Raw genomic sequence first — 25,740 nt, forward strand, 5'->3', positions numbered from 1 at the left:
ACGGTATTACGTAATATTGCTGAGTGATATTCATCAGTTATTTCCCCCAAATATAAAGGTCAAAAACCATTGAGGTGTCCCCTTCCTGTTGTTACATGAATGTACAGTAGCCTACATCACTAGATAGTTACTGGTCCAGTGAACTAAGACTATCATTTGGGAGGATTGTACAATTAGGATATGTTCTTAAAATTGTACAATCCTCCCAAATTATATTCCCAGTTTACTGGACAACATAAATTGTGTGCTAAAAAATGCAAATACAATGTACATGGAAGTGGAACAAACATGATCCTTATTACTAAAGAATTAAAAAAATTAATCAACTAAAATATTTCAAAGTGCATTGGTCAACTATAGAAATGTACAGCATTGTATGTGTTGCCCTTAGTAACAGACTTCATTTAAAAACACATTTGAAATGTTATCAGCCTTTTCTAATTATCTCAACAGCTGCCATAATATATTCATCAAACTTCTAACAACAATATGAACAGCAGTCTTCATACAGCAATATAACAGTAACAATGACTGTCACGCATAATTATTAATAAAAAAATAATGGTCACAACTTGAAATAATAATAACAGTACTTAAAAATAAACAGCAAAAATGCACCTGTTGTATTTTAATCCAGGCTGATAATGACAATAGGGTAAAACCACTGCTGGGTGATCAGAAAGGCTCCAGGATTAAATAAATCCTGGCTGCTAGCCTGGTCGGGAGCAGGCTAGCTGTACAAAATAAATCTCCATGGTGATTTATGTGCCTCCGCTGCGGAAAACCGAATCAAGGCTTAATTCATCCAGGATAACTGGGAAACTCCCGGCTTAATCCCTTATCTTGGTTTTGTGAAACAGGCCCCTGGTCTCTGAATGAGCGAACGTTAAGGGAAGTGTTTGTACGCCCTCTATGCTATAAATCTCACCCAGATACAATAGAGCTATTTTCTGATTGGCTATTGTGTAGCCCCTTCCCTTTTTTGATTGGCTGATAAGTGGCAGGCTCGACTAACCCTGCGTTGCGTGGACTCGGAAAAACGTTTTTCCGTAGGAAAACGTCACCATTCGCTGCATCGTCCTGTGGGAATAGAGGTCGGAAACCCGGCGGCTGGATTTTGATACCCGAGTTTCCCAGTTGTGACGCATTGTTGACAACTGATGTTTGATGGAGGCGAACTTTGGTTCACTGAACATATTTTAATGACAATAAACTGTTTATTGTGGACAAATGCCTCTTCCAAGAAACATACACAGACATAATATGTTTCAAATTATTCATAAATAGGCCCACGTATAAAAAAAGAAAACACATTTTCCGTGTCCTTTCCCGGTGGTTGTCCTGCAGATAACACAAACAAACACACGCTGCGTGCGTGTTTGGATGCTCGCGATAAGAAAACAGCAGAAAATCTTTTGTTATTGTGGCCTCCATGTTTTCACACACCTGATGCTTCGCTACGCCAACCGTTGGTGGCAGTAATGCAAAAAGTTGTTATGCAAAACGCCAATATAACAGAAGAAGAACACGCATCCCGACCATGTGAACGCTACCAGTCGGAAAAAACAACGGTACCACGGGGCGGTGCTGTTATTCCGAGGTGGCATAAACGCAGAACAAGAACTCCAGGGTAGACGCTTGATTCCTGCCGTTCCATAGAGCCGAAGTCACCCCTTCTACTTCCGTCCATGGGACCTATCTTCGAAAAAATATGAACGAGGGTCAATGGAGAGATAATAATTATTTTTTGATCCAGTTTGAATTGAGCCATGGATTACAAATATGATGTTCGTCAATTTAAAACATTATTTTTCAACCGAAGAAAGTCTCCATTTATTGTTAAACTGTTGAAGTATAATACTGTGAAAATACGTAATTAGAAAGACTACAAACTTCATGGATGGCGTCTCTCTGAAGCTACGATGTCTGTGTGTATGGTACCGGGGATGTAACGTTACTCTAATGAGCAGAGGATCTCGCTTGTTCTTTTGCTTATCTGCTGAAAACACTTGACTGGATAAAACACAGCAGTTAAGATAACGTTACATGTGTTGTTTAACAGAGCTAGCTAGCTAGCTAGCAAGCAAAACCAAGCATCAAGCTAGGTGCGGTAGATTGTGTGAAACGGGAGATGTAGTTCACTGAGCTGTTTTTACACAAAACTAAGTGGTACTACGACACAAACCTACGGCTAACTGAGACTTTCTTCGGTTGAAAAATTATCTTTTAAATTGACGACCATCACATTTGTAATCCATGGCTCAATTCAAACGGGATCAAAAAATAATTTGCCTCTCCCCGTTCACTACCTTAAGGTCCCATGAGGTCCACCAGAAGGGGCGGGACTTCGGCTCTCTATAGTGATAGCGGCTTGGCCAGAGAAATTTGGGGCGCTGCCCCAAATAAATACGGCCAGCGCACAAGTCACTGGTGCTTGTTGGAGGATGCCACCGCGAAAAAGAAGCTGTTTTAAACGGGTAATAGAAAGCGCAAAACGGCACTGAAAAAGCATCAATTTAAAAAGTAGAGCTCTAGAAAGTGACGCCAAATGAACTTTTTCTATTTTTAGCAAAACGCCAAATGAAGATGCTGAGATGGGTCAGCGTACTTAGTTAGTTAGGAGAAGTGCCTGCAAACCAGCGTTTATGGTTTATGAATCAAACTGGTTCTTGTAGCTCCCGCAGCAGCTACTAGTCCAGTTTACTGCCAGTAAGGTTACCAAGCAGCAGCTATATGAGCCCAGAAGTCCAGTTTGGGCAGGTAGGGTTGCTCATTGACTGAGTATTATAAGAATTAATAAGAGTGTGGCGTTGACCTGCTCTATATGAAAAATGCCCTGGGATAATTAATGATGCCAGATGATTCGGCACTACCATAATGACACTGACTTGACTTGATCAGAAAGCTTTGTAAAAGGAGAGATTTGTGCTGAGAATTATGACAATTTATAAAATGTGATTTAGTGTCAGAAGCAGAGCCAGTAGTGTGCATTAGGGATAGCTGCTGTCAGTGTGGATGGCACATCTACTGTTAGCTGTTTCACACACTGTATCATAGTGTGTGAACAAGCAAACATGATCAGATTAGCTACAATATAATCACTTTTTATGCCCAAATATTACTTGTGACCCATTATGAAAGTTGTATGAAATATTCAAAGGAAAAAATAGATGTCATTAGAAAGTGCAATACAATGTATCTTGTTCTTTATTTAATCTGTGATTACTTATTTGCACAGAAACAGATTCTGATATTGTTCAACATCATTGGGTTGTTGTTAAGATGTAAACTTTTCTAATAAATCTACATTGTGAAGCAACACTTGGAAATAGTGATATTTTACAAAATACACCGAACTACAAGGATGTAGCGAACAGGGCGCTATTGCAGACTTATATACTAAGGTTTTGATTACATTTTTTTAATATAGTCATTCGTGAAGTAAAGTGGGCCGGTCTAAGGCTTGAAAATCCAGGGCTGAAAACGAGTCCCAATCCGGCCCTGAACGTTACTCTAATGAGCAGAGGATCTTGCTTGTTATTTTGCTTCTCTGCTGAAAACACTTGACTGGATAAAACACAGCAGTTAAGATAACCACACATGTGTTGTGGAATAGAGCTAAGCTAGCTAGATAGCGAGCAAGCCGAGCATCAAGCTAGGTGAGGTAGATTGTGTGAGACGGGAGATGTAGTTCACTGAGCGGTTTCACACTAAACTAACAGGTCATATCTTGTCTTATTTTCACCTTTAACAGGCCCATGTTATTATCAATGTTTGTCAATATGTAAAAAGCCCTTACGGAAATATTCCAGTTTATATTTACCTTCTATATCGTTAATGGGCCTCTAAAAAATGCCCATGTAGTGAGTGTCCATGTTGCCTAATAAGTTTCTGAGCAGTGTTCACCTTTCTAATGTCCACTAGCATACAGGCTAACTATAAACTAGCTTTGTGTATAACGTAACACAAACCCCCCCAACTCAGAGGAGCGAAGCCTAATATTTCATTCAATAAAATTATAGTACAAAAGGAGCACTATCACTTTCTCTCCAATATTATTGTGAAAATAATAAAAAACACCTGGACCATATGACTATGGCAAGATCACTAGCATTTAGGTACATGGAGTGCTAACGAAAAAGCTAACGCTAGCATAAGGCTAACTTCCAACTTCATTAATGTCTACGATGAGTCGTGACATTTTGAGAAAAATAAAGTTAGGTTAGTAGGCTATTACAAGAATAAAGTCACTTATTATATTATTATTATATCTCAGACCTTCTGACAGACACAGAGCCCCGTTTGGGTCTCTGGTCTCTGAATGAGGCAAATAGTTTAGCTGGAGAAGAAACTGAACGCTGGAAAACGGAAACTACAGAAATGCACGGAGCACAAACGCAACACATCTACCGCAGCATGATCACAGCTGAGCGCGTCCATAAACCTGAAGCTGCGCTGCATTTTACAGAAAGAGTGGACACAAGCAGGTTTGCTTCAGAGCTCCGTGTGTCTGAGTCTGAACCCTAGACTGGAAAAGTCACGTCACAGGAACCCCAAACTAAATCAGTAGTATTGCGCTCCTAAACAACGTGTTGATGGCATCAATGTATTACACTGATTTGGCTACGATTCCTCCGAAAACTTCACCCGGATTTGCTCCATAGACAGTATGCTTTCCTCACATAGAGACGGTTGCTAGGTGAGGGTGATGGATAGCAACAAATACAGCATGGTCGGACCCCCGCTACGTAGCTGCCCCGTTCTATTCGGCCCGGAAAAATAAACTGGACAAAGTTACATTAGGGGCTGAAGACCTGGCGAAATCGGCTTGACTCCGCTCCTGGTGTAGCTAAACCGGGACATTTTAGCGTCCCGATTGGGGCTTTGCCGGGACTCGGAACAAACAATTGAAAATTGGGACTGTCCCGGTCAAACCGGGACGTCTGGTCACCATAATTTAAAACCACTAATAATTCATTGTGATGTTAAATCAAACTAAGTCCCACACATACATATGCTCATTTTTTTCCCTTTAGTCTTTGCTATTAACATTCATCAACTATAAAATTAGAAAATTGTGTTTTTAAATAAAGATGCATGGAAAACAAGATAAGTAAGTAGATTATTTTTTGTTTTTCACAACAAATCAAGTCAAAACAAATGCAAATAAGTCAAACGTAAGCATAAAACACAATGTTTTCATTATTGGTATATTTATTGTACAAATTATCATGTCGGCTATAGCATGCAGCGTGCAGCAAGCGTCCGGAGTCTTCAGCAGATTTTTTTAAACGTTATTACGGTGTATAACTTACTAGAACAAAACAGAGCAACGCGCTGTTGTTGTCGACAAAACCACTGATTAAATTTATGTACATTGAAGTGATACTGGAGTTAAAGATCAGCTGATCGCTGTCTGATTCTCTGATATGAATGCCTTCATTGCATTGTGGGAAATCAGCTTTGCATGCGCCCAGCTTGGCTCATATCGTGTTCTGTCTTAAAAGCAAAGCTATACAGCTCCTCTGCTGCAGCCCGACTGGCAGAGAGAAACGTGCTGTGATCAGGGAATCTGTGTGTAGGCATCTCATCCGTGGGCCTGTCAAGGAATTTTTGGTGATTCCGTGAAACTGTCGCAGATTTTGAGTTAAGGGGCCGTGTTCATTTCACGGAATTCTGTGAGACCAGGTTGGAGACAATACGCTTACCGTAAACATCAGCACCTCAACCAACATACAAAGGGTAGTATTGTTCTCTGTTCAGTGGCAGAGTGTAATTGCACATGTTGTCCTCTGATAGGTCTCGGCCATCATCAAAATAATTTTGCTACTTTATCAGATGACTGATGTTTTCTAATTTCTATAGGTTTGACCCTGTGGGATGATAAAACTCTACAAGGCAAGATAAGTGAAAGCTCTCAGCGAACCAGTAAGTCTCATATTTCGACATCTGACTCCACTGAATCCAAGTGCAAGCTGCTGGATGTTGAAGTTTCTCTGAAGGCCAGTGTCCTGGGTGGACTGATTGAATTTGGAGGATCTGCCAAGTATCTGAATGATCAGAAGAAATTCTACAATCAGAGCAGAGTGACGTGTCAGTACAAAACTACCACCAACTTCAAGCAGTTAATGATTGAACAACTAACCATGGAAACCCAACAGATGGATGTCATTGAGAAGAGCTCAGCAACACATATAGTCACAGGCATCCTTTATGGGGCAAATGCTTTCTTTGTGTTTGACAGTGAGAAGGTAGAGGCCAGCAGCGTTCAGGACATCCTGGTCAGCATGGAAGCTGCGGTAAATTTGTTACTCGTTAAAGCTGAGGCGAAAACTAAGGTACAGCTGACTGAAGAACAAAAAACCCTGACTAAGAATTTATCCTGCACATTCTATGGAGACTATATTCTTGATAGAAACCCTGCAACATTTGAAGATGCAGTGAAGGCCTACGAACAACTCCCACATCTACTGGGAGAAAAAGGAGAGAAGGCTGTTCCAATGAAGATCTGGCTGATGCCGCTGAAGAATTTCCACTCCGAAGGTGCTGAGCTGATGAGAGAGATCAAGGACCATCTAGTGAGTAAGGCGGAGTATGTTCTAGATGATTTAAAGGAAAAAGAAATAAGATGCAACGATTCTCTGGAAGAGAAAGTGGTGGGGCAGTTTCCTTTGATTCGAGAAGAGTTGAGCACTTTCCAAAAATTGTGTGGTAGTTATGCATCTAAACTCCAGCAGGCCTTGGCAAAGAAACTTCCCTCCATCCGTGAAGGAAAAGAAGATGAGAGCTCACTAGACCAACTCTTTGAAGACAGAGAGAAGTCACCATTCAGTCAGGAAAAACTAACCAAGTGGCTGGATCGTAAAGAGAGAGAAATCAACGTCATCAGATCCTGTGTAGATACCATGGAGGGAATAAAGATCGTCCCAAATCAGTCAGATCTGGACAGACAGGTTCTTGCTGCAGGTGTAGAAGATGCTCTGTGCTTTGTTTTCATTTCAGTGGAAAGGGGTGATACCGACCTTGATGTGATGGCCGAATACTTGCACTTCCCTAAATTAGGAAGTACCAATGAAGATCCATGGTACTACACATCTGATGTTGTCAGGAAAATGAGAGAAAAAGCCAAAGCTTTCCATGAAATTTCCAAAGCACTGAAGAACAACAGTCAAATCCGTTTCCTCATAGCAGCCATTGCAAACAAGAAATACACAGGAGCAACCATCTACCATTACAAGGATGGCTGTCTGGTCACTGAAGATTTTTCAAAGCCTGTCCTCCCTCCTTTGGAGACGATCACAGACAGAAGAGATCTGATCTGGTGTAAGTCTGTTTCCATGCTTTTTTGATTTAAATAACATGCTGTACTAATAACTCTCCTCCAGAAACCTGTTTAAACACCTTTTGTTTTGATCTCTCCATCAGATGCCTGTGATCTCAACCTGGACCCAAACACTGCACACTGCGACCTCACTCTGTCTGAGGGAAACAAGAAGGCAACACATGGAGCACAGCAGTCATATCCTGATCAGCCAGAGAGGTTTGTAAACGCATACCAGGTGTTGTGCAAAGAGAGCTTATCTGGGCAACATTACTGGGAGGTAGAGTGGAGACACAACAAATCTCTTATTGGTGTTGCTGTTGCATACAGGCATATTGAAAGAAAAGTAAACTACGTTGGTTTTTTCGGATCTAATGCTGCATCGTGCGCATTTATATATGACACTTTTAATCAAGGTTTAGGACTTTATGCAGAGACAAATGGTAAGAAGTTGTGGAACAGTCCTCTTCCCTCTGATGGCTGTAGCAGAGTTGGGGTGTATCTGGACTGGCCTGCTGGCACTCTGTCCTTCTACAGAGTCTCCTCTAACACACTGAGGCACCTCTACACCTTTCACACCACATTCACTGAGCCTGTTTACCCAGGTATCAATGTCCATATTAAATACACCGAAGCGTACCTGTGTCCACTTGAATAGGAGTAATGACAAATACTTCTGAGATTCTTGGTCTGTCAATAGAATTATGGATTTACATTTAAAGTTTAAAGGGATACGCCACCGTTTGTTGAAATAGGGCTTATCACGGTCTCCCCTAGCTGTAGATAGGTGGGCCAATGCATTTTTTTGTGCATGCATTGTTTTAGTCCAGTGCAACACCAGCAGCATCGCCGCTAGTTAGCTTAGCGTAGTGAATGAAATCATATGTTGCCAGTTAGCATGTTGTGAGTAAAAGTGAGCCAACAAAAGACAAAAAAACAACCTATTTACTTGCACTGAGACAAAAAATGCGTTGGCCCACCTATCTACAGCCAGGGTAGACCATGATAAGAACTATTTCAACAAACGGTGGAGTATCCCTATAAACAACAACTGAACATCACATTTTATCTTGAACATGCTTCACAAATTTAAACGACATATTCAAACCCAGAGGGACCAGCACAATTGATAATGTAATCATCATTGTGTGTCTGTGTGTGTGTCTGTGTGTGTGTGTGTAATTTCATCAGTTCATGTTTTGATGCACAGCCGTTATTTAAAACTGGATTTGACTTCACAATTTATAATCAGTTTGAACTTTCATTGCTTACTACTTGATATTTAAGATACAGGGCTTATATCAAAACTCAGTTGCTTTGTCAACACTTGTATGTTGAAATATAACTCACAGCTTATGTAAAAAAATTGTTTCATTTAGCATTTTGTTCCTTTTCTTCTTTGTGAAGTTCTGTTTTTAAATCGTTCCCAGAATACAAGTTTTTCTGTTAAGGACACGTCTGTACTTCAACCTCGACTTTGGGTTCAGTTATTGACTACTGTATTGAGGAGAGAGATTATGTTAGATGTTACGATATTATTGGTGTTTATACAGTTGAAGAAATGTATTTTCCTGTTAATCAGTTGATGTTGATTTGATACACAGCCTTTTCCTCAAACTGGTTAGTGCTTCACAATCAGTTTAAACTTTCATTGCTTCGTACATCACAGATAATTCTTTTCATTTGAACTTTCTGTTCTACTTCCTGATACTTAAAGAGAAAGAGCCTATATTGATTAACAAATGTATGTTGAAATATAACTCATAACTCATAGCTGATGTAAAAGATAAATGATTAACTTGTTTTGTTGAAATTATTATAATGTTGGTGATGAGACATAAATTAGCGATAGTGCATAATGTTTAATTTAGCATTTTGTTCATTTTCTTCTTAGTGCAGTATTTGTTTTGTTTTTTAATAGTTGTCTTTTCAGAATACAAGAAATCATTTAGTTTTTCTGATAAGTCTGTACCTTAGCCTTAACTTTGGGTTTAATTAATGACTACTGTTTCAAAGGAGAGTCACTGTTAACACCATTTTTTTATGATGGATATTAAGCACGTTGTTGTTGATTATAGAGTTGATGAAATTTATTTTTCTGTTAATAAGTTGATATTGATTCGATGCACAGCCTTCTTCTTAAAGGAACACGCCGACTTATTGGGAATTTGTCTTATTCACCGTAACCCCCAGAGTTAGACAAGTCGATACATACCCTTCTCATCTCCATGCGTGCTGTAAGGCTGTCTGACGGCTCCAGCGGCATCAGCCCATCACAGAACAGGCAGGTGAATGGTTCCAACTAGCCTACTGCTCCGAATAAGTGACAAAATAACTCCAACATGTTCCTATTTACATGTTGTGATTTATAGAGTCACAGCGTGTACAAAAAACAACGTAACATGACACACAGCCGTCTTCTAACTGTAAACAAACCAGGAACTATATTATCAGGCGGAAGAATATAGTACTTGGGCGGAGTGATATGCTCGCAGCAAGCCTGTCTGAGAATATAGTTCTCGGTTTGTTTACTGTTAGAAGACGGCTGTGTCTCATGTTACGTTGTTTTTGTACACGCTGCACACTTAAAAATGATGGGTTAAAAATAACCCAACTTGGGTTGTTTTATAACCCAACCGCTGGATCACTATTGCACCGGACCAACAGTAGATAATTTGACCCAGCGAGATGGGTTGGTCATTTTTAACCCAACAGATGAGTTAAATATTCTACCCAAATGCTGGGTCAAATTAATTACAATTCTGGGTTGATTCAACTACATATTTGTTATATAGTGTGCCCAAATGCTGGGTCAAATTAATTACAATTCTGGGTTGATTCAACTACATATTTGTTATATAGTGTATAGGTGAATGCTTGGCAAAATTAACCCATATCCCAGATTAATTCTAACACATTACAGTACAATTTAAGAAAATAAATTGCAATAAAACTGTTAAACTACAAACCTAGAACAGAATACATGCTAGATTTATGCATATATGTAATAAACACTTAAACAATACAAAAACAAAACATAATGGAATCTTTGAAAAAAAATGTATTATATCAAAAATATAGTGGAACTGGTGCAGTTCATATCACTCAGGTAGGAAAACATTCAGAGCAAAACAACAATTACGAATGAACTGGCTGAACATTCAACAGGCCAACAGTCAACAGGTCTATAGTGAACAAATTCAAATTCCTATTAAAAGCTGCTATTAAGAGCCATTAGCCTTATGACGCAAGCAAGTATTCTACTTTGAATAAACTTTACCATTTTAGACTCCCCTCCTGGCATTTCATATGACCAAGTTTCAAACAACTTTGATGCAGCATCCCCATGCAGGACAAGCCTGTGCAATCTATAAAATGGAAAACACATTTTTAAAACCAATTCAATGTGGCACACTAATAAAACATTATCAACAATGCATCCTCATATGTAAGATCATATTCCCTATACCTACCATGCCTTTGGTCATTAGGTGAGGGAACTCTTCGAGGATCTGATCGATGGTCCAATTGTTGTCCCTAATCCACTTGGCCCTGTAGACTGCCGTGTTCTGCATGTAGGTCTCTATCTGGCTGAGGGGCTGAGAATTGTTTCTCAACCATTCTTTAAGCTGTGACTCACGTTTGTCTGATATGGTACATTCTGTAAAAAAGAACAAGAAAGTTGTCATTCACTGAAATATGGATGTTTTGCTTCATCAAATAATTTTTCAGTTTAATAATTACCTGGTATGAGAGCCCTTGCAAGAGCGCCATCATCTGGCATTTGTGGTGGTGTCTGTGCCGTGCTCTGCGACCTGCTGGTTGATCTCAGCCGCCTTCCTCGCGTCCGCAGCCTTTCCTCCAGGAATCCAGTGGCTGGCTCCATTCATCTATTGGAGTCACTTTGACACATTACATGGAAGCTACTGAAAAAAGGAAATTATATTTCATAAGAATTCATGTCTGAAAAGGGCTTTAGTAGCAATGCACACTTGATATGCTGTGGATGGGAAAACAAATATTTTACCTTTAAATCTTTCGACAAGGTCTGGCACTCTGTCAAAGTGTTAATTACGACAAAGCTATCCATTGATCTGAAACAAACACAAAAAGAGGCCTAAGCAAAGATACATTGCTCTTGTATTAACTATTTGGATATCACCATGTAATAGCAATGCAGACTAACAGAAGAATGTAATGCAATGTGAAGATAACAGCCATTTTATTTAGCAACACAATCCTCCTCTCTACCTATACAATTTATACGACAAATTGCATGCATGTAAATTGTTTTTATATGAATGCAATTCATATTTGAATATTTGTGGCTGCTCACAGCATAGCTCTTCAGGGCACGACTGTCAGTACAACAGTCTACAGCAGTGGCTCCCAAACTTTTTATTATATATTTCTTAACCGTTAACTCAAGTGGCCCCTGTCATTTGCGCCGCCATTTAAAATAAGCATTTGTTCGTATCTATTGTGGGTCACCACTATTATTAAATAAATGCACATACGTACATTTAGTCAGACATATCAGGTTATCTCACTGTTTTAACATACTTTAATCAGTCAAACACTGTGTTATGCCTTCACATTTCACATTCAAAGTTTCAGGAAAAACAAGCGCGCGTTCATTTAGAGCCAGTTAAAATAATATAGCTAGCAAAGCAACTAACGGACAGCCTGTTGGCTAGTAAACTATCTAGCTAGCTAGCTAGCTAGATAGTTAACTGGCGAATCACCTGGCTAGCTTGAAACTAGCTGGCTAATTAGCCTGGTGAACTCAATAAACATGACCATATGCCAATGGGCATTATGAACTTGTTTCATTAGCTAGCTAATTCATTAATATAATTCAGACCAAACGGATAAGCTGTTGGCTATCCATGCTTCCATGATAACGAAGCTAAACGGGCAACGCGTAGCTACGTGTTAGCGGCAAACTAACCAACTAGCCTCACAATATAAAAGATAGTACTTTAATAGGTAACGCAACACAGACAATGTGAATTAGACATGTAGCTAGTGTACACAAACCTTTTATTATTTATTTGCCTCCTTTGGATGACCAGACTGGTTCCTCTGTTTGACAAGCGCGGTGTGCGGACTCTGGTGATGATCTGATGACGTTCGCCAAACAACCCAAGTGCTGGGTCAACCGATGTATGTTGGGTTGATGGATTTTGACTCAACGCATCGAGTTGCACAAAATAACCCAACTTCCATGTAAATAACCCATAATGGGTAAAACATTTCATAACCCAGCGGTTGGGTAGATGAAATAACCCAGCATTTTTTAGGTTGTGTGACTCTACAAATCACAACATGTAAATAGGAACATGATGGAGTTATTTTGTCACTTTTGTCACAATTGGGAGCAGTAGGATAGTTGGAACCAGTTACCTGCAGGATCTGTGCTGGGCTAAGCTAACGCTGGAGCCTTCAGACAGCGTTACAGCACGCACGGAGATGAGAAGGGTATGTATCGACTTGTCTTACTCTGGGGGTTACGGTGAATAAGATAAATTCCCAATAAGTCGGCGTGTTCCTTTAAACTAGTCTGTGCTCCACAAGGGTTAGGGTTAGCAGTTTAAACTTTTCGTTGTTACATCCCAAATGTAACTTTGTATTCTACTTGCTGATACATAAAGAAACATCTAATATTGATACACAATTACTTTCTCAATCCAATGGAAAAAAAGTCATAAAAGAAATGGGGGAGTCACTGTTAACACCATTTAGTTGCAAACCCTGCTGCTGTTTACAAAGCTGAAGAAATGTCAGATTCCTGTGACACTGTAACACCTGTTGGATATGTTTACTCTCTTCTTGAGCAGAATATTCAATAAAGTGGAGACCTGACTTCACCACTGTGTGCTACTTTATTTCTTTTGGATTAAAAAGTTGTACCAAAGATTATAACCTTTATTATTAATGATACATTAGCATATTTTAATACAAATAACCCTACAATGATGGAACATAAATCCTCAGAGGACTTTATACCTTCCTTCTTCACAGTATCATAAGAACACATGTAGCACTTCCTACGGGTAGTAGATAAGTTAGGACCAGGTTCTAGGTTCATAGGAGCAGTTTGTAGCTAAATAATAATAATAATAATAATAATAATAATAATAATACCCAGACCAAAAAGTGATTTTGAATGCGGCTTGTTTATATAAAAAGGAGTAGAAAAATAGTAAATGGTACCAAATAACAGTTTACATACACAATTCACACAACATAGACAATATTTGTATTTAAATGTGATCCATTCAAGTTTTACCCTTTTCTTGTGATGAAAAATAAATTAAATACTATTCTTCTTATTTTGAGTTTAACTCAACCTATTTGGTTTCTAGAATAACTTTCAACTTAAGTTCAATTAAAGTTTCCCTTTAATTTGCTATTAAGTTTTTATAATCTTGAGTTAACTCTTTAAATTCTAATTTTAATCTCAGTTAGTCATACATTCTTATTTCAAATTAGCTAGGCCTATTTTAGAATCTCTTGTTATTTTCCTATTAACATGCTACACCAATGAGCTGCTGAAGCTAGGCTGTTGAAATATCAAACCCATTTGCCAGTTCAGCGCAACATAGGCTGCATGGAAAACAACACAAGGAATGTAAAATCAAATCTAACATTCACAGTTCAACAGAATGAAAGGCTATGGTGGATTATATTCAACACACAGTTAAACCTTAATCAGTCTCTTTTCAACAAGCAGCGTAAATCTTGCTAGCGACCACGTCGTGCAGTCCATACAAATTCCACATGATGTGACGCAGAAGAAAAAGCGCTGTCGGTTTACAGTGAGTCCGCTCTTACCCAGATCCCAAGTCCATCAAACTCCACTCGCATCAAGAATTGTTGCAGACCAGTCCTACCGCAACCGGGATGAATGTGTTGGTGTCCTTGCACAGCACGCTGGGAATTCACATGGATGCAACGTGAGGTAAGTGCTGTCTACATTCTTATTAAAAATATTTCTAAATATATCTGTCACACGACAGCTCTGCAGGCTGTGTCATCGATTAGGTGTGGGATCATCAGCAATGAATTGGCAGATCCTGAATCAGCTGAAAACATTAGTGAACCTGGAACCAGAAAATGTTGCTCCTCATTATGACTAATATATTGACAATATTTAAAAATAAATAACCCAATGTAATAAAAATATAAAAAATATAAAAAATTAAATTTAAATAAATAAATAATATGTAAATACTTAAAATAAAATTAGGAATGAAAAATAAATCAAGGTAATACAAACAATTAACAAAATAAAAAAATGGACTAATGGTTTCAGCTGTACTTGTATTAACGGAGAGTTTAATTGATATCTTAACATCAGATTTTATGAACTCTTTATATTTTTTGAGTGCATATCTATTTGTAAAGAAACTAAAGGGTGTGTGTGTGTGTGTGTGTGTGTGTGATCATCCGTTGAACATTTACACACAACAAAAAGTCAAGTCCATAAAAAAATAGCTTTTCTTTTAAGTTTTTTTTCTCCCAGTGAAATAAGTAGAAAAATAAAAGCAGGGCCCGCCCCTTTACATCAATAAAAACCCTCAGCCAATCACAGCCTAGCTAGCTCTGAGAGTGACGGTTATGTGGTTAACACTCCTCAGTCGTACAGAATATAGAGATTACATTTTAATCTATGTACAGAAAACATCTAATAGAAAAACTATAATTTCACTGTCTTTGTACTTGTACACTGCACAATGACAATAACGTTGAATCTAATCACCTAATGACATCTCATAATCATCTGCTCCTACTTAAAGGAACTCTGAAATCATTTCATTAAGAAGTGGTAACACTACTTTAAACTCACCTCTTTAACATTCCTATGCACTATAAAAATAATGAGCAAACGATTTAATGTAGTTGTTGACTATATTAGGGACCGAAGGATAAATTGTTGTTAAATTATCCTGTGATGACTATGAACATTAAATTGTCATTATTGCTGCAGAATTTCAGTCCATAATTATGTCACTGGAACCGTTACCAACGCCCCGGACGGGGCGGGGACTGGGACAAAAAATTGGCCCCTGGCACTTTGGGCCAGGCGGCCCACACCCACCGTGGATTGGTCAGACAAATTCCTGCAGACAGTCCTCTTAAAATATGTGTGCGTTCCATTAAATGAGTTGCCTGGTGTTCAGCGTTCATGTGATCATTTTGGATCCTTCAAGAGGGGACTCAAGACTTATCTGTTGATCTTACACTTAAATAATTCATTCATTCTTAGAGTTATGATTTGTATATTTATGGTAGTATTTTATAATTTTTATTCTTGATATTTGATATTGTATTGTCATTATTTTATTATTACTATTTTGCTTAATATTGGCATAGCAACTTTAAAAACAGTTTACTGTTAATTTTAACTATTGTAAGATTCATATTTTGTCGCTTTGGACACAAGTGTCTGCTAAATACAATAACCATAACTATAACCCTTCCTAAAAGCTACAACTGAGAGTAGTATATGCCCTGAAAAGAGCACCAATACAAGAGAAGCGAATAAGCTATTCAAGGAACACTGATGCTTATATCATCATTGATTTTATAGATCCACAGACTTTCCAGCTAGCCAACAGGCTAACCGCTAGCATTTTCAATGTAAGCTTAAACAGTTAGGTTACCTGACAGCCACTAACTTTAATGTTACAGCCAAACTGCTTGTTGTCGTTATGCGTGACACACTCGCGCACCGAACACACACACACACACACACACACACACACACACACACACACACACACACACACACACACACACACACACACACACACACACACACACACACACAAAACAAACACACACACACACACACACAGCCTCCCCTCCTTCCTGAGAGTCTGTGTTAATTTGCCTTACTCCTTACCACATCGTCATCTACTCTCTTCCATCTTTTCCTCGCCTTCTTCCCTGACATCGTTGTTTCTGCTTCTATAGCCAGCCACCTCTCCTCCTCTACTTCAGGTAATGCTGATGTTGAAGCAGCTACTACAGACCCAAACATGTCCGAAATGTTTGAGGAATCCGCCTGTAGATTCTTAATCTTTTTCTCCTCTAATTTCTCTGCCCCTCCCTTGCACTTGGTGGTCGTTTGTCCATTTTAACGTGAATGCTAAACTTCCAGCATAACTATTACAGCTCACGTCTCAGGGCCGGGAGGCGTGGCCATAGTGGTGTAACCCTTTCACCATAGGCTCGTAATATGAAAAAAACACTTTATGCAGCAATCACAGTGTTACACCCTTGGATTACTTGATAACATGGTGAAAGAGACATCTCAGTGTATAATAAATCTGTCTAGGGTAGATAGGACTCTCGTTATGACTTTGGTAACTAATGAGAGGCTAGGGGAACAATCCTAATTTAATAACAAAACAATACTATCTTAAGGCTCAATATATATTAATTAACCCATCTAGTTTTACAGTATAATGAGAAACAGCACAGATACCATATCTCGGTTCAACTTTGTATTCATGGAATGCAGGATTCAATTCACGTTAATACAGGGAAATCACAATATGAAAATAAAATAGAAACAGATAGACCCGGGCCGTTTAGGTTTTAGTATTTGTGTACCTGAGTGCACTCTTTGTTTTAGTTCGTTCTTTTAGCAAGCTTGCATTAAGTTTCGTTGGCGCGCTTAAAGTTGGAGCTCAGGATGAAAAGAAGAGCGAGGCCACCAGTAGGCCTACCTCTGTAGAGCGAGAACAGTTCCTACCGCGTCCTCTCTCTATGAAAAGAAGAGCGAGGCCACCAGTAGGCCTACTGTAGAGCGAGAACAGTTCCTACCGCGTCCTCTCTCCAGACCGTTTCAGTCCGCACAGAAGCGATGAGCAGCAGAACCTCCGTAGTAACACCTCCGCGTCGAACTCCGAAACCTTTCCCGACCACAGTCTCCGCTCCGGTCCGTGCCGGCGAAGAAGGCGGCCGTCGTCTCTCCGGCGATGGTGGCGTAGTATTAAGCTGGCCAGCTGCTTCAGTCCGATGAACCCACACTTGGCCAGCAGTAAACAGTGCCGACTCACACTCGTAGAGCGATAAAGGAAACAGTTCGCAGTCTTATGTATTTAAAATGCACATTAAAACGCTAGGCTATACGTTTTGTCTCTCACTATGTACTCAACTCTGCTCTACTCTACACCCTCGTGTTTTTCCTTTTTCTTCTCGTCCTTCCTTTTTTCTTCTTCGCGTGATCCCCAGAGGTCAACAGGAAATCAAACTCAGGTCATCTCTAAAGTAAATAATTAAGTTATTTTTTCTTTTACTAAACAAGCATTAACACATCAAGTAAAATATTACCTGCAAATAACTTTATGAACAGAATAAAACTTATTGATTTCAATAAATGTAGCCTAATGCACATTAACATAAACAAAAGAAAGGTTATGCATTATATCAATAACCCACATATTTAAGAACAGAGAAAAATACAAAATAACTGATGTGAATCAGGTTATTACAGTGGGATTCGTAAATTTGCGGCCCCGGAGTGGGGAAGGGGGTTCCTGGATTTCATTGGGTGAGGCCAGTGCCAATAAAGAAAATTAACCAATGGGCCGCTGTGAGTTCTTTATGGGCCCGCCCGGCCAAAAAATAAAAAAACGCCTATTTATATCGGCGATTCGGCCCAAAAGTCCGTCGGCCCACCGGGAAAATGCCCGGTATGCCAGATGGCCAGTCCAGCCCTGGCCCTGGACGAGGGTTGCCCTATGAAACCCGACACTAAATAGGAATTAGTTCTAAATAATAAAAACACACGTTTTTAAGGTCAGTTCCTTTGGTACTGCAGAAACCAGGGAGCGAGATAAAGAGAGGAGAAAACATAGTTTTGACGTAGATCTTGATTGTGTGTAGACTTCCAACTCTTTCTCTCTGCTCTCCTTTGTTCTCGGGTTTGAGGTGTTTTGTTTGCATGAGAGTGGGACTGAACTCTCCCACCTGACAACACACACACACACATAAACACACACACACACACACACACACACACACTTACGGTAGCTACACTGAACTAGGCTCGTAGAACAAAGAAACACAACTACTAAAGGCTAGCCTAGTCGCTAACATTAATTATCTTGTCTCCTCTCCCTGCGTGTTGCTTTTAACTTGAGAGAGACAAACACACATACACAAACTTGCAGTACAGTAATCTGAACCTGTCGGTGGAAAAAACAATCACTGTTAGTGGACAAAATTTTAAGGGTGAACAATAGCCCTAAGTTCCATTGCAGCCTGGATCACGGCGGCCAGTTACTGCGTTCTCGCTCAACACTGGACTAATTTCAAATATTTTTTGTTCACATTAGTCAATTGGACACAAATACATGGGGTAATAGGGTCCAAGTTGAAAAGAAACCAAATCTACCCTTTAAAAATGATTTTCATGCTTTATCGGACAACTGATTTTTTTTTTTTTCTAATTTCTATAGGTTTGACATTGTGGGATGATAAAAATCTACAAGACAAGATAAGTGAAATCTCTAAGCCCACCAGTGAATTTCAAATTTCTGCTTCTGACTCCACTGAATCCAAGTGCACTCTGCTGGATGTTGAAGTTTCTCTGAAGGCCAGTGTCCTGGGTGGACTGATTGAAGTCGGAGGATCTGCCAAGTATCTGAATGATCAGAAGAAATTCCACAATCAGAGCAGAGTGACGTGTCAGTACAAAACTACCACCAACTTCACGCAGTTAATGATTGAACATCTAACCATGGAAACCCAACAGATGGCTGTCATGAAGAAGAGCTCAGCAACACATGTAGTCACAGGCATCCTTTATGGGGCAAATGCTTTCTTTGTGTTTGACAGTGAGAAGTTAGAGGCCAGCAGTGTTCAGGACATCCAGGGCAGCATGCACGCTGTGATAAAGAAGATTCCTACATTTATAGTGGAGGGGGAAGTTGAGATTAAGCTGACTGATGAAGAAAATGCCCTGACACAGAAATTCTCCTGAAAATTCTACGGAGACTTCATTCTTGATAGCAACCCTGCAACATTTGAAGATGCAGTGAAGGCCTACGTACAACTCCCAAAGCTACTGGGAGAAAAAGGAGAGAAGGCTGTTCCAGTGAAGGTCTGGCTGATGCCGCTGAAGAATTTCAAATCTGAAGCTGCTGACCTAACGAGGGAGATCAGCGATGTACTAGTTAGGAAGGCCCAGTATAATCTAGAAGATTTAAGGGAAATAGGAATGAGATGCAACAATTCTCTGGAAGACAAAGTGGTAGAGAAGTTTTCTGTGATTCAAGAAGAGTTGAGCACTTTCCAAAAATTGTGTGGTTATTATGCATCCAACCTCGAGCAAGCTTTGGCAACGAAACTTCCCTCCATCCGTGAAGGTAAAGAAGATGAGAGCTCACTGAACCAACTCTTTGAAGACAGAGAGAAGTCACCATTCAGTCACGAAAGACTAACCAAGTGGCTGGATCGTAAAGAGAGAGAAACCAACATCATCAGATCCTGTGTAGATACCATGGAGGGAACAAAGATCGTCCCAAATCAGTCAGAGCTGGACAGACAGGTTCTTGCTCCAGGTTTAGAAGATGCTCTGTGCTTTGTTTTCACTTCAGTGGAAAAGGGGTGATACAGACCTTGATGTGATGGCCGACCACGTGGACTTCCCTAAATTGGGATGTACCAATGAAGATCCATGGTACTACTCAGCTGAAGTTTTCACCAAAATGAGAGAAAAAGCCAAAGCTTTCCATCACTTTGCCAACACACAGAAGAACAACAGTGGATTCTGTTTCTTCATAGCAGCCATTGCAAACAAGAACTACACAGGAGCAACCATCTACCATTACAAGAACGGCAATCTGGTCAGTGAAGATTTTTCAAAGCCTGTCCTCCCTCCTGTGGAGAACATCACAAACAGAAGAGATCTGATCTGGTGTAAGTCTGTTGCCATGCTTTTTTGATTTCAAAAACATTCTGTACTAATAACTCTCATCCAGAAACCTGTTTGACCATCAGAATAACTGATAACACATTTTGTTTTGGTCTCTCCATCAGATGCCTGTGATCTCAACCTGGACCCAAACACTGTAAACAACAACGTCATTCTGTCTGAGGGAAACAAGAAGGCAACACATGGAGCACGGCAGTCATATCCTGATCACCCAGAGAGGTTTACACAAATACACCAGGTGTTGTGCAAAGAGAGCTTATCTGGGAAACATTACTGGGAGGTAGAGTGGAGTTACAATTCCGTCAATAATTGTTGTGTTAATATTGCTGTTGCATACAGGGAAATTGTAAGAAAATCAGCCAATATAGAGAGCCAGTTTGGACGTAATACCAAATCATGGGGTTTCGCAAATCGCGGCCGCTTACTTGCAGCAGTGAAAAATAATCAGGACGTATGGTCCTTATCCCTCTGATGGCTGTAACAGAGTTGGGGTGTATCTGGACTGGCCTGCTGGCACTCTGTCCTTCTACAGAGTCTCCTCTAACACACTGAGGCACCTCTACACCTTTCACACCACATTCACTGAGCCTGTTCACCCAGGACTCTTGGTCTATCATATGGGATTAGTTTTGTGACTTTAATTCCAAGCAAAACTTCTCAAGTATCAAACAAAAAACACTAACTCAAGCAAAAAAATTGTCACCTCAAAGGTAAAACTTAAAACTTGCAAACAAAACATTTGTCTAGTTGTAAACTATTGGTCTTTTATTTGTTTGATATTATGTCCTTTTGTTTACAGTTCCCTCTGCTTCTTTCTCAATGATCAGTCTTTTGCTCTCTCCATCACGTTTGCAATCGTGCTCCCAGCTTTCTCCTTTGCGCTCCGTGACTTTTGCTTGCGATTCTGACACAGATATCTCGCGTGGGCGGGTCTTACAGGGGTGCGTCCCCATTGGCTAATGAGTGTTAAGGGGAAAATTAAGGGAAAGTTTGCGAGACAGCTCAGCCTCAGTGCAGGTAAACACACGTTAGAGACTCAGAGTCTGGTCTGAAGGACACACAAGCCACTCCACAGGGGATTACTACAAGATTAATAAAGTGCAAGTATTGATCATATATATATTATCTGTGATCTACGTTGCAAGCATGGTTACTAGACATTTGTTGTTTCGTTGTGTTAAGTTACTAGCTAGCTAGCCTTTTTAAGTTAGCATTTAACGTTAGCTATACTGCTAACGTTATCTAAAACTTGTAGCCACCGGCTACCTTACTGAGCTAATTTACCATGGGAATCATGTATTCTTCATGAGGCCTTACTCAATGGAGCTGTATTAATTATCGTCTTCTCTCTGTAGAGACCTGCAGGACCCGAGCAGAGCTACGATGCTCTCCCAGGTAACCTTAGGTCTATTAGGAAAACATATTATCCAGCTAACTACTAATTGTTGTGGTTGCTATTGGCCTGATAATACACAATGCTAAGGTATTGGTTAAGTTGTACAATGTTATAGTTTTATGCTCATCTGTACTTTCCTAGTAAGTTATGACAGACTGGCTATCCTAACTCTAATTACATGTCTTCTGTTGCATTTGCAAGCAGGTCAGCATAAGGAAAATGTTCATAGTGTTTTTAAAGCCTACACATTTGCTAATGGCTACTTAAAAGCAAGTTATTTTTATTGTAAATCACACAACCTTGGAAGCCTCAGATATCAGTAAGAACTTTGTTACCATTTGATTTGTGTAAGAAACTTTGTTATAATTTTCTATCACAGCTCACGTCAGGCAGCAGGCAGACCAACCAGGAGGATGTGGGAGCAGCAGAGGGAGAGGAGCCTTCGGTCTCTCTGTGGAGGAAACACTGTGTGCGAAGGCTTCAAACAGCCAGGGTATAGACCAATAGTGTATGTATTGATCATATTTTGCTGAGATACTCAATTAACACTTACAATAACCTTTTTCTTAAGTTTTCATTGGTGTACTTGTAGTTTCTTAGTCCATTGTATGTCAATATATCATACTACAGTATACTGTCCTGTAATTAAATTTGTGTTTACATTGTCTTACTGTAATTATATTTTAAATGCACATAATATATTAAAAAAATTTTTACATTCACCCTTGTCAGTTTGGTTCATTATATAAAAGGAAATAAGGTTGAGACTATTATAATGCTTTATTTTTAGTCCAATATAAAACTTCACACACATAATTGATATTTGAACATATTTTGCTGGGGCCCCAGTGGTAGAAGAAGCTGGAACTCAGTGTCAGTCATTATTTGCAGTACATCACAGGTCAGGGTCAGTTTTTCATCACCAACAATACACAAACATACTGAGTAATTGGGTTATGTATATATTTCACATATTCAGTTTCACCTAAGGCAAGCTGTATTTCTCTGCTGACTTGTGTCTGCAACAACACTTCTGAGGGTGGTGCAGGAATATCACACACAACTCCTGGACGCCTGGGATCATCTGGTCTCCTGAGCTCACTGGTGGCCCACCGGCTCAGTCTGGACCACAGCCTTTTTTCGGCAAAGATCTCTGAAGGCCTGGGATGTGGCTGTAGTCCTTCACTTCCTTGACTTCTTATTGTAAAGCTTGAAAGTACCTTATTGGATGATAAAAAGTGTTTGAAATTAGCTTAATAATAAATAATTGTAATAAAGCCTGCACTCTAGTAACATTTTTCTAGCTTTCCTGAACACTACTGGAACACTTATTTCTGGAATATTATTGATCACACTTTCTAGATTCCTACCTCCACGTTGACTACATGTGTAAAGTAAGATATGACCAGCCACCAGGACACATGCACATCACATCAAACAATCAGGATCACTAAGCAAGTATTTGTAAAGGTGTGTTAGTTAAAGTACATAGTTTGGACAGTAGTAACACTATGCATTAATTCTAAATAGTGTTGACATTTACAGCGCTAAAAAATACGTCCGTTATCTGCCATCTTAAGGTAGTGCAAAGAAAGAAGAAGCAATTTGTACAGATGGAACATTATCTAATGTATGTGTCGAACTCTATATGTTACATTCACAGCTTCTACATTGTACAACTTAACCAATACCCTAGCATTGTGTATTATCAGGCCAATAGCAACCACAACAATTAGTAGTTAGCTGGATAATAATTTTTCCTAATAGACCATAATATAACCTAAGCTTATGTTAGTAACGTAGCTAGCTATATTATAGAGCTACGATGTTCTCCCAGGTAACCTTGGAGAACATCGTAGCTCTGCTCGGGTCCTGCAGGTCTCTACAGAGAGAAGACGATAATTAATACAGCTCCATTGAGTAAGGCCTCATGAAGAATACATGATTCCCATGGTAAATTAGCTCAATAAGGTAGCCGGTGGCTACAAGTTTTAGATAACGTTAGCTAGCAGTATAGCTAACGTTAAATGCTAACTTAAAAAAGCTAGCTAGCTAGTAACTTAACACAACGAAACAACAAATGTCTAGTAACCATGCTTGCAACGTAGATCACAGATAATATATATATGATCAATACTTGCACTTTTTATCTTGTGAAAGTAATCCCTGTGGAGTGGCTTGTGTGTCCTTCAGACCAGACTCTGAGTCTCTAACGTGTGTTTACCTGCACTGAGGCTGAGCTGTCAGAGATATAGGGAGGAGGTTACTGTCACTTTGGAATGTGGGATTTTGATGGATGACCTTTTGACCTGGGGGGTCAAGAGGTCACAACCTGTCAGAAAGTGATTGATGCCTTCCAGGTGTGTGTGACTGGACTGTTCTGGAAGCTTCTCAGAAGGAAGCGTCCTCGGGAAATGACCGATGCGTTAAGAGTGATACAATGAGAGCGTCCCAGGAAGTAGAAATATGTTTCATTTTAAAATGATCCAATGAGCCGTTAGGGGTAAAATATCTGGATGTGTTTGAAATGAGTCAGTGTGAGAGAAAGAGGGGTGTAGACGTTAAATTTTGAGCATAAAAGGGTTTCTTCCCCGTTTGAAACAGAGAAAAGATAGGTTTTCATTCTACACACAGCATGAATGTAAGTTTGAGTAACACTGATGCGTTTGAAATGAGCCAATACAACTCTCATGCAACTGTGAGGCAGAGCGTTAATGTAAGTCTGTAAATAGGAATGTGTAAGTGTCCTCTTACAACAGGCCAAGGAAGTGTCTGAGCCCCCAAAAGTCTGCACACCGCACTAATGCTCGCCCCTAAATAGGCAATAAAGTGTTTTACCACATGTTTGGAAGAAACATGTGCTCCTATTCAGCCCCTACTCTCCCCACTTCGGCTTTGCATGACAGACCGTCACTTCATTCAGAGGAGTCAAAATGATTCAGTCACAGTATCTTCTTCAGGTGAGTTCTACATTATTATTATGGATTAATTAATTTAAATGTGAAGTGTGTTGAAATATTCCGGGTCAACCATTATGACTGTTCTTCCAACACAGAAATCAATGACGAGGACTTTAGAGATATCGTAATCACAGATGACGATTTTCGGTAGGGTTATTTATACCATTTAATGCTTTATGTATCAAGGTAATAAATAACTGATCCTATATATTATCTTTTCTCTCCCCAAAGGTGATAGATGACAGAAGGCTTGCATATAACAATCAAAATCCAGCAGTCTTTACAGGGTTATTGAAATTGAGGGAGGTAGCCTGCCTGAAGAAGACCCATGTCGCACCATGGTGTGCTTGCGAGAGCTCCCACATCCTCGCCCGCATTGAAACAGAATTTAGGCAGCGGTGACAGCATATGCAGAATAAGAGATGGAGAGATGAAAACGCTGGGCCCCCTCGGCTACCCTACAAATGACTGCCGGTAAGGCTTTTCATGTTTTATATTATACCCGTGGAACCCCGTAGATGTGAGATAGAGGGGAGACAAATATTATTTATATTATGGCATCTGTAAATTGGGTTGGATGGGAGATGGGGAACACATGGTGTGTGTGTTGTGTGTGTGTGTGTGTGTGTGTGTGTGTGTGTGTGTGTGTGTGTGTGTGTGTTGTGTGTGTGGGTGTGGGTCGGTTGCGAAGAGGTGCAGGTGGTGTGGGAGGGGTTGTGGTGTTGGTGGTGGTGGAAGAGGGCATTTGTGGGAGATAGTCATTTTGATTGGGAGAGAGAAAGAGAGAGAGGAGAGAGAGTGAGAGATTTATAGGGTAACACTTAAAGGCAAATACATTGAATTAAAGCAAGTTATATATATATTTTCTAAAAAATGAACAGATTGAGCCCTGCAAGCATCCACAGAAAGCGGTCAGGGAGCCTGTATCCGGCACTTCAGCTGATTCAGAAGGAGAGAAGGAGAAGCAGGAAGGAGGGGAAGCAGCAGAAGAGAGCAGAAGTAGATGGTGTTAGTGTGTTTCTGAATGCAGAAGTTGAGGAATAACCCCAATGAGAGTGGAGACAAATGCTTTTCACAAGAAATCCTTGCCCTTGAGAAAGAGGCATTA

At 39.8% G+C, this 25,740-nt stretch overlaps 1 protein-coding gene and 1 pseudogene across 1 annotated transcript in view; both read left to right on the forward strand.

The window, feature by feature from the left end:
* LOC120551143 (stonustoxin subunit alpha-like) overlaps window positions 1-8,084 on the forward strand; it is a 10,598-nt gene extending 2,514 nt beyond the window's left edge. Inside the window, exons 2-3 of the mRNA XM_039788344.1 lie at window positions 5,866-7,323; window positions 7,426-8,084. Of these exons, the coding sequence (XP_039644278.1) occupies window positions 5,866-7,323; window positions 7,426-7,979 (2,012 nt within the window). The 3' untranslated portion in view covers window positions 7,980-8,084. The remainder of the gene's footprint in view (window positions 1-5,865; window positions 7,324-7,425) is intronic.
* Window positions 8,085-14,227: 6,143 nt separating this feature from the next.
* On the forward strand, window positions 14,228-20,911 carry LOC120551152 (annotated as a pseudogene).
* The last annotated feature ends 4,829 nt before the right edge of the window (window positions 20,912-25,740 follow it).

This window comes from Perca fluviatilis, chromosome 2, assembly GCF_010015445.1.
Source record: "Perca fluviatilis chromosome 2, GENO_Pfluv_1.0, whole genome shotgun sequence".
In the NCBI taxonomy this organism is placed as follows: domain Eukaryota; kingdom Metazoa; phylum Chordata; class Actinopteri; order Perciformes; family Percidae; genus Perca; species Perca fluviatilis.